Genomic DNA, 9,742 nt, shown 5'->3' with positions numbered 1-9,742 from the left:
AGATTCTAGATTTACTCACACATGCAGGTGTGGCTATGGTTGGCAAGCCTTCTCTCAGGCCCATAGATCAGCTTGTGTACAATCTAGAGACATTTTGGTGTGAGGCCGTCTGAAGACTGCCCCCCCCCCCTCCTCCTCCCCCTCAAAATGACTGAAAGGAACAGGGCTGTAACCTTACACCTCATCACCTATGCCATTGCTGACTGAGTTGGAAGGTGCTATCAATTTGAAACCCAATGGGCCCCTTGAAGAGGCCCAAGCTCTGGTTCCAAAACTCCGCGGTGGGCCAAGACTGTTTCTCCACGTAGGAGACTGGACATTTCTGAACAAGTTGAGGCATGGCTCGTGCTTTGTGTGTCCTCCGAGCTGCAGAACATGTTTTTGCAAACCCCTAGGGGGATTGGAGACGGGAATCCAGATATGGTGTTTCTGTCAGACGGAGTTGGATGTTTGGCATACCTGGGGGTGGTGGGGGGAAACACATCGAGGTGGACCGTATACGACTGCCTCTTTCACATGAACCTGGGAACAGACAGGTAGTCAGACAGGCAGGTAGACAGACAGACGGACAGACAGGTAGAGCGACAGAGGCAGGCAGACAAACATGCTTCGTCATACATGGCTGAATAGTTCAGTACAGTGTAGATCATAAGCTTTGATAACCTCCTGTGGCTCATAATCCAGTCTTTACAGGCAAATAGAGATGAATGTTATCCCCAAGTATGTACGTTTCGTAAACTGGTGCTATAATGCTCCTGTGTGTGTGTGACTTTGTTTCCCTGGAAAGTTTTTCGTCAACACTCACCGTTCCTCGTTCTGGGACTGGGGAAGGTGAAGGATCGGGCTCTTTTGTTTGGGCTCACCCCGACTAATGGAGAAAAGAAACCAATCAGATAAACTCAACCATTTATGGCGAATAAAATAATAAAGTTTTGGTCCGGATGCCAGACCCTGTGATGCAATGTGGGGCGTTCAGTTATGGCGAGGACTGTGCGCTTACCTGTCCCCTCCTCCCACCTCTCTGTTCTTCTCTGAGGGTAAATCAAAATGAAGAGAGAGGACATTTTTAAAGCAATATCTGACACTCTTCCAGTACACACAGTCTTTAACACAGCTTCAGACAGGCTCCTGCACTTTTCAAATCCTCACCTTCATGGACAGGACCGTCTTCTGGAAGACGAACACAGGCGGAGTGAGCACAGTTTTCTCTGTGAAAAGACAAATGAAACTGAGTTTGAGATGTTGGCGTTTGAGACAAATGGACATTTAGCTACTTCGTGTGTTTAGCTACTCTGCTGAGGCATACACCTCAACAGAGATGGGAAGTACAAATATTTAGTTACTGTACTGAAGTAGATTGTTCTGGTATCAACACTTTACTATCAGTACTTTCACTTCTTGAATTTTGGGGGGGAATTCTTTATTCTTTTACTTTCTAAACCTTTTTGGGGAAACAAAAAAATATGTATATATTTCGAAACTTTTGTTCAAATGTTTTTGATTCAACCTTTAGAAACCTTTTTAGAAAAAAGGAAAAAAGGTTTCCCTAAAAAAGACTGAGAAGAAACTGTTCTTCAATGTGTGTGAAAAAATTATTAAAAGTCACATAAATTATTTGAAAATATCAGTTCATAAAGAAAAGTTTTGAAAATACAAAAAAAATAATCTTGAAAAAAAGATTGGAAAAGTTGAACATTTTGTACTTCATGTTTTTTACTTAAATATATGTCAGAGCCCACACTTCTTTACTTTAACTTAAGTGAAAAAGTGTAGTCCTTCGTAGTACTTCAACTTTTTCAGATTCATTTTAAACATGAGTATGTGTACTTTTACTCGAGTGAAGGGGGTGTACTTTTGCCATCTCTGCACCTCAGCAACAACACCACTTACACTGAAAACGGATACTTTCATTTAAATGTTAAAAAAGCCCATGCAGCCCTGAAATGCTGGTGCTTTGTAAACCTTCCAGTTGTTTCCACACACACAGACCCACAAAGAAGTGAGTAATAAGGAAAATGAGGACATGTTGTCCTGCCAACACTCAAGAGCACACACCTACAGACACGGGTTGTCCACTTCCACAAACCTAACAGTACTTCTTTACATTCCTTTATCTATCTAGTAACCAAGAAGCCTCTGAACAAGCAAAATCTCATAGACACCACCCTCCCCCAGAATGATCTCCATTTTTCAGACGGGAATCTGAAAAGGCGCCAGCACACGACCCACCAGACAGGAATGACAGCGCTAGCTCGCTGCCCCAGGAGATCCGAATCTTCCCTTCCAAAGCATTCTTTTTAATGAATGGACGCATTGACTTTATGGGTCTCTTATGTAAGCCCTTGGTGTGTTCAGGGGCCCCTGGAGGGCTGGGGGGCTGGGGACAGGCCTGCTGTGGCTGGCGTGAGTGATGGGGTTATGCTGGAGGTGTTAGCCAGACACCAAGGGACCAGGCCCTGGCAGTGGGTCAAACTGCGACCGGTCCAGACCTGTCTGGAGGCTATAAATACACCTTGCTGTCACTGAGCCTGTTATCAGCTTTACTGACACAGAGCTCAGCCACAATGACTGGATCTTGTAGTATAACTTCCTCCTCATGAATGAGCGAGGGTTTTATAGGTGAGAGGAATGTTTTACACCATTACGAACTCTATAAACGTAAGTTCTTTGTCGTCAAATTTGAACTTCCGTACAGATTTTGCAAAGGACTTTCATAATCACAGTAATTGACAGGATTTCTGCCAGTCCACTATTGAAGTTCACTGTTCAACGTTGAGGATTTGGAATTCAGTCCCCCACGGGAGATAAACATTGGGAGGCCAATCGAGGGGATAAGCAGTGTACACACGACTGTCCAGACAGTGCCAGGGCAGTTCAGCTCAGGGTAGTTACTGCACACTGAAGCATCTAAGATCACTGAACCCCCTGGACACTTACAACCGGACGTATCCTCCCTGACAACCTGACAGTGTTGCCAAGGAGGGACGGAGGTAAGTAAGTTAATCTGCTTTCAACAACCAGCGGAAGTATTCTGCACTGTGCATTCACAGTGACGGCCATTTGTCATTCCTCAACACACTCCATTTCTCGTACCCTGACATGTTATTTCCCCTGCCTTCCTGCCTTCTTGCCTTCCTGCTTTCTTTCCTTCCTTCCTTCCCTCCCTTCCTTCCCTCCCTCCCTTCCTTCCCTCCCTTCCCTTCCCTCCCTCCCTCCCTCCCTCCCTCCCTCCCTCCCTCCCTCCCTCCCTCCCTCCCTCCCTCCCTCCCTCCCTCCCTCCCTCCCTCCCTCCCTCCCTCCCTCCCTCCCTCCCTCCCTCCCGCCCTCCTTCCTTCCTTCCTTCCTTCCTTCCTTCCTGCCTTCCTGCCTTCCTTCCTGCCTGCCTGCCTGCCTGCCTGCCTGCCTGCCTGCCTTCCTTCCTTCCTTCCTTCCTTCCTGCCTGCCTTCCTTCCTTCCTTCCTTCCTTCCTTCCTTCCTTCCTTCCTGCCTTCCTTCCTTCCTTCCTTCCTTCCTTCCTTCCTTCCTGCCTGCCTGCCTTCCTTCCTTCCTTCCTTCCTTCCTTCCTTCCTGCTTTCCTTCCTTCCTTCCTTCCTTCCTGCCTTCCTTCCTGCCCTCCTTCCTTCTTTCCTTCCTTCCTTCCTTCCTTCCTTCCTTCCTTCCTTCCTTCCTTCCTTCCTTCCTTCCTTCCTTCCTTCCTGCCTTCCTTCCTGCCCTCCTTCCTTCTTTCCTTCCTTCCTTCCTGCTTTCCTTCCTTCCTGCCTCCCTTGTGTTCAGACATTCTAGTGTTGTTCGTGTCCGTCTGCAACTCCAGAGGGCAGTCGACCCCCGACCCTGCCACGAGCGTGAAAGACATCGCGAGGATGCCGCGCTGACGTAACCGTTTCTGCTTTGCCGCAAGGCCGCAGCCCTGACACGGCCCACGCTCTGGCAGACGCTCGCTTTCCACATCGCGGAGTAGGGAGGTTGCCGTTACGTAATGGGTCGTGGAGATGTAAGATAAACAATATGTGATTCGTAGCTCTGCTGAGGTAAAATAAGTTTGTGTTGAGGCAGAGAGGTGTGATCGGTACAGTTTGGTGTGTGAAGTTTGATTGCAGACCAAGAGATTGAAGGTTCGAATCCTCCCCGGATTAAAGCATTTGCTTCACAAATATGTTATGTTTACATAATGCAACATGATGCAAAGCTTTTGTTAGTCAAACAACAGGTTTAAAACCACAAAGAGAAAAGTACCAATGTTTACTGAACGTTCTGGCAAAACAGCGACATCGATCTATTTTCTTTCCTGAGGCAAAGCTTAAAGGCCTCCTCGCTCTGATTAAATAGCAGCATTTGTCATCATGGCGTCCTCTCAGAACTGGGCACTCAGTGTGATATAAGACTTCTTGTCCTCTCTCCTCACAATGTCACATGCATAAACGGCCTTTCAAGGTAAGATAAGACAGTATAGGAACAAGCAGTTGGCTCTGTGCCCCCAGAATATTATAGTTTGAGATGAATGAAACATCTTATGTTTAATCTTAGAGACATTTTTATTTACTTGGATGGTGCAGTTTCCAATTCACATTGCGAAGACAGAACCATTTTGAGAAAGATATATTCATAAATATATTCATATATTGAAGACATATATTCATGCTGCAGCTGCATTGTACATTGTGTTCTACAGACCCCCAAGGATGTCCACTTTTTTGGCTTGTTGTGTTGGGCCAGTTTTCAAAGTCAAGATGATCAAGTTGAAGAGCATGTCTGAATGAGTCATGGGGTGTGTGTGCTTCCAGTCACGTGGGCCTTACATCCCAGCCTCTGGTGAAATAGGCAGGATGCAGGCAGGCTTGTCCAAAACACACACAGGCTTTCTCTCTCCCTCTCTCTTCCTCTCTCTTCCTCTCTCTCTGTGTCTCTCTGTGTCTCTCTGTGTCTCTCTGTCTCTCTCTGTCTCGCTATCTGTCTTTCTTTCACACAGTGTCTCTCCTACTCTCTCTCTCTCTTTCTCTCTTTAATTTATATCCCTCTTTCTCGCAAAGACACATTTAGACTCATGGCTATTTGTTTTGCACTCTGCTGCTTCGTTGTTTGATGTTGACTTGCAGAGGAGAGTTTGTCGTGTTTGTAAAGGCCGGTGTGGGATATATCTGCGCTGTGCTTAGGGTGACTCAACAGAAACAGAATAGGTCCAGTGTGCTTATTCTCTGGCGGACACTCAACATTTCATAAACACCAGTGCCAGCTGTGGCAAGACTCCACTCTCTCTCTCCTCCTCCTCTCCCCTCCCTGTCTCTCCCTTCCCCTCTCCAGTGCCAGCTGTGGCAAGACTCCACTCTCTCTCCCCTCCTCCTCTCCCCTTCCTGTCTCTCCCTTCCCCTCTCCAGTGCCAGCTGTGGCAAGACTCCACTCTCTCTCCCGTCCTCCTTTCCTCTCCCCTCCCTGTCTCTCCCTTCCCCTCTCCAGTGCCAGCTGTGGCAAGACTCCACTCTCTCTCCCCTCCTCCTCTCCCCTCCCTGTCTCTCCCTTCCCCTCTCCAGTGCCAGCTGTGGCAAGACTCCACCAACCACTGCGAGCCAATAGAGAAGAAGAAACCCTCAGAGAGACTAAAGAGGAGAGCTTAAACAAAAACACAACAAGATCCGCCCATATCTGCCCCTGACCAGACCACTCTGGACTCAGCCAGTCAGTGACACAAAGCGGGGGTGGAGCTAGAGGGGGGCGGGGCAGGGTTATAGGGATGGGGGCGGGGTTGGAGGGGGAAGAGTAATGGGGGTAGGAGGTGGGGGGGGGCCCAGGAAAAACAATATCTCTGCTCAGTGTCACAGGCGGCAGCTGGCTACACATTACTCACCCTGGGAACAATGCTGCCTTCCTTGTCTCCCTCTGTGCTGCCTCCCGCCCCCCCCCCCCCCCGCGCCGAGCACCCCTCTCAGTCCCTCCCCCCGCCCGCCTCAATCTCCCCCCACGCAGATTTGACCCAACTGCCCCAAGGTCTGTTAGACAGAGAGCATCTTCTCACTGACGTGACGAGGCCAGAGAGCAGGAGAAAATCTTGAACTCTCCCCCCCCCCCCCAAAAAAAAAAGCCTGCATCAAGAACAGCGCGCAACAATGGCTCCCGTTCACGTAAACATCTGTGGTTCGTTTACGCAGCAATGCGGAGCAAACTCGGATTACACAAGCACAGATCCCCAGAATAACAGAACCTGCGCTGGGAAACCTAAACTCGCCGACAGAGTGCAGGGATGGCTGACGGCTGAGCGGTTAGGGAGTTGGGCTAGTAATCAGAAGGTTGACGGTTCAATTCTTCGGCCGTGCAAAAATGACGTTGTGTCCTTGGGCAAGGCACTTCACCCGACTTGCTTTGGGGGGAATGTCCCTGTACTTACTGTTAGTCGCTCTGGATAAGAGCAGGACAGGGGAGGCTTCTACCCCTGAGCTCGTAAGCCACCCTGGGCCTCCAGCAGGGCTATTACAGGGGGCGCTTCACCCCATAGGAATGTGAGGCTACTTACAACCACCTCCCACTATGGGCGTATCTGTCTGGCTCACTGAGGTAAAGTAATAACATCTAAATGTAAATGTCAAAGGGAAATCAAACAGCAGTTGCGTCACGCCATGCCACATTTTCTGAGGCAATCCCTGCATCAGTAATAAACCCAACCGCCGTTCTACAACAGCAATTTAATTTGTCACGTTGCGCAACTTCTGCTGTCCTGGAACAATCCTGCTTGTTCCTGTGAAACCAGAGCAGGGGCAGATACAAAGGCCTGAGAGTCCCACTACTGGGCCAAGCCTGGAGCCAGATACTATAGTGAGACTGAGGTAAGACGCAAACTGGAAAAAGCTGGTCCAATCTGGTCCTCGTTTCCCTGAGTTGTAGCTTGGAGAGGGAAATGAAACTGCGTTTCCTAAGGACTGCTCGCCCTCTGCTCTCTCACGTATATGCTGAAGAATGCCTACAGCTCGCACACACACACACACCAGGGTCAGGTACCCTTACTGTACCCCCACATACACACACCAGGGTCAGGTACCCTTACTGTACCCCCACACACACACACACACCAGGATCAGGTACCCTTACTGTACCCCCACACACACACACCAGGGTCAGGTACCCTTACTGTACCCCCACACACACACACACACCAGGATCAGGTACCCTTACTGTACCCCCACACACACACACACCAGGATCAGGTGCCCTTACTGTACCCACACACACACACACACACACACCAGGATCAGGTACCCTTACTGTACCCACACACACACACACACCAGGGTCAGGTACCCTTACTGTACCCACACACACACCAGGGTCAGGTGCCCTTACTGTACCCACACACACACACACACACACCAGGATCAGGTACTCTGGATCCAGAGGTGGCACGGCCCAACAAGTGTCCCCGATCAGCTGTTCCCGGTCCCAGCACTCAGCTCACACAGCCAGCGGGCCGGCCATCCTGCTCCACCCCCCCCCCCATCGCCCCGTAACCCCCCCCCCCCCATCGCCCCGTAACCCCCTCCCCCATCGCCCCGTAACCCCCTCCCCCATCGCCCCGTAACCCCCCCCCCCCATCGCCCCGTAACCCCCCCCCCCATCGCCCCGTAACCCCCCCCCCCATCGCCCCGTAACCCCCCCCCCCCATCGCCCCGTAACCCCCCCCCCCATCGCCCCGTAACCCCCCGCCCCCCATCGCCCCGTAACCCCCCCCCCCCATCGCCCCGTAACCCCCCGCCCAACCTGAACCCCCTCTGAGATGATGAAACTCTCCTGAGACTGACAGCAGAGTGTCTCTGGGTCTCTGACTGAGCGGGCTCCCCCTTGGCAGCACTGACAGGGGTTGCGACCTCAGCCGAGTGGGTCCTGTCACCACCCAGGAGCCGGGCGGGGTGACGGGGAAACGTCACGGCCCTGTTAGGACGGTTCCTACGGAAACCGTGAGGACCGTAACCTCTGTGGTGCGTTCAGTGAGATAAGAGGTGTTGCAGCATGAAGATTTGTGTCTGCATGTGTGCCAGAGAAGGTGTTAGTGTGTGTGTGTGTGTGTGTGTGTGTGTGTGTGTGTGTGTGTGTGTGTGTGTGTGTGTGTGTGTGTGTGTGTGTGTGTGTTTGACTGTGGGCCAATGTGCGAGATTTGCCAAATACGTCACTATTTTGCAAGAGCAAAGAGAAGTCTAACTATGTTACACTTACATGGGGAAGATAAAGTTCTTGGCTGCGAGAAATGTATTTATTTTACATTTATTGCCAATATTACGATTAGTAACTTTCAGCCTTTTCGGTGCCTTTACTATAATGTAACTATTAATTATTTAATAAATTAATACAAAGTAATTTACCTTCTGCATCTGGAAGCCTAAACTATCTTCCTTTAAATGTAAAATGATGGTTGGTTGACATGCAGTCACCTAACTCACCTTTCAACTCCTCTGCTTGGTCTTCTGCGCATCCCGCATCCGGACTCGGGTCGGGACCATCGGAGATGACAGCTCCACGGGCACTCTCCACGTGTGTGTCCGAGCACAGAATCTTCTCACTTAAGTTCCTCGATAACGGCATTGTCGCTGAAAACTCTTCATCTCATAATGTTTCAGACAAGAAAGACGATGATTACCCTAACTAGGGTCTGGTAGCCTAAAAAGTGGTGTAGCGAACTGACGAGACGATTTATCTATTCGATTTGCAGAGATCGACGAGATCGTATCCGATTTTAAGGCAGACAACGGTTATGGACGCGACAATTTACCTTTCCGATTACCTTACAGACAGAGAAGGTGAATGAACGCTCGGTTAAACCCCGTGCAGTCTGTTTACTACTGAGCGGCGCGCCACAGTTTAGCATTGGGCAGTTTATAAATGTGGGCGCGGCATGCAACATGACCATGTTTGATTGGCATTTTGGTGTGGGCGATATTTTCAAATCCATATTTAAGGGACAACAGGCCATTTGAATATGTGAGTAGCACGAAGAAGACATTATGTTAACTCTTCGCAGTCTGGGAAAACTGTGAACAGAATTAGTGATTGAATGTGAGAAAATTGTTGACTAGTCCTATTCGCGTTATTGGTCTGTAAGGTTGTAGCCATGGAGTCAACATTGGGGAAGTCTGCTGGGGAGTCTGGGGGTCCCCCCCTGAAAACTTTTTACGTTTAGTTATGAATATGATTACATTTTTTATGATAATTTCGGACAGTGTGCGTGTCTGCCTGTCGTAGCGTAGCACATTTATATTTTAATTATATTTTTATATCAATATTGGGGGGGACATTTTGACCAGATGTGTCACCCCCAATATATATTATGATTACGGCCTTGATAGAATGTCAGTTCAGACATTTTTGCAGACACATCCACATCTCTTTTTCCCTACGCGACGAAAGGCTCAAACTCCCTATTGATTTATTCAAGCTACTCTGGAACTTTTCAGGCATCACATCACCAGTACAACAAAGTTTATATTGCAAAAGCACAAAACAGTTATCCAAAATTACATTGATTCTATTCCACAGCTGCCAGAATGTTAATTCAGATAGAGAGAGGCGTTGAGCTTGAATCTGAAACACAGGAGAGAGACCCACCCACTTATGGCTCAGGTGATCCACTTACAACGCAGAACTGATATTTCTGTTGCAATTGGGGTAGCCTACCGTCCGAGTATAGTTCGCCCAGTGATAGTAACAGTATATGTCAAGTGGCTGCAAGCCAACTGCTATTATTAACGCGGAGAGGGCCGCCCGCATT

The 9,742-nt window shown here is 49.2% G+C and overlaps 1 protein-coding gene across 1 annotated transcript in view; it reads right to left on the bottom strand.

The window, feature by feature from the left end:
- Positions 1-8,806, bottom strand: part of LOC146236992 (ran-binding protein 3-like) — a 16,606-nt gene extending 7,800 nt beyond the window's left edge. Inside the window, exons 1-5 of the mRNA XM_084687601.1 lie at positions 8,418-8,806; positions 1,150-1,208; positions 1,001-1,031; positions 806-868; positions 460-522 (exon numbers count right to left, since the gene is read on the bottom strand). Coding sequence (XP_084543727.1) covers positions 460-522; positions 806-868; positions 1,001-1,031; positions 1,150-1,208; positions 8,418-8,559 — 358 coding nt within the window. The 5' untranslated portion in view covers positions 8,560-8,806. The remainder of the gene's footprint in view (positions 1-459; positions 523-805; positions 869-1,000; positions 1,032-1,149; positions 1,209-8,417) is intronic.
- Between the last annotated feature and the right edge of the window lie 936 nt (positions 8,807-9,742).

Source organism: Hypomesus nipponensis, chromosome 22 (assembly GCF_054491055.1).
Source record: "Hypomesus nipponensis isolate SF chromosome 22, ASM5449105v1, whole genome shotgun sequence".
Classification (NCBI taxonomy): Eukaryota; Metazoa; Chordata; class Actinopteri; order Osmeriformes; family Osmeridae; genus Hypomesus; species Hypomesus nipponensis.
This window is presented reverse-complemented; position numbering and strand designations above follow the sequence as displayed.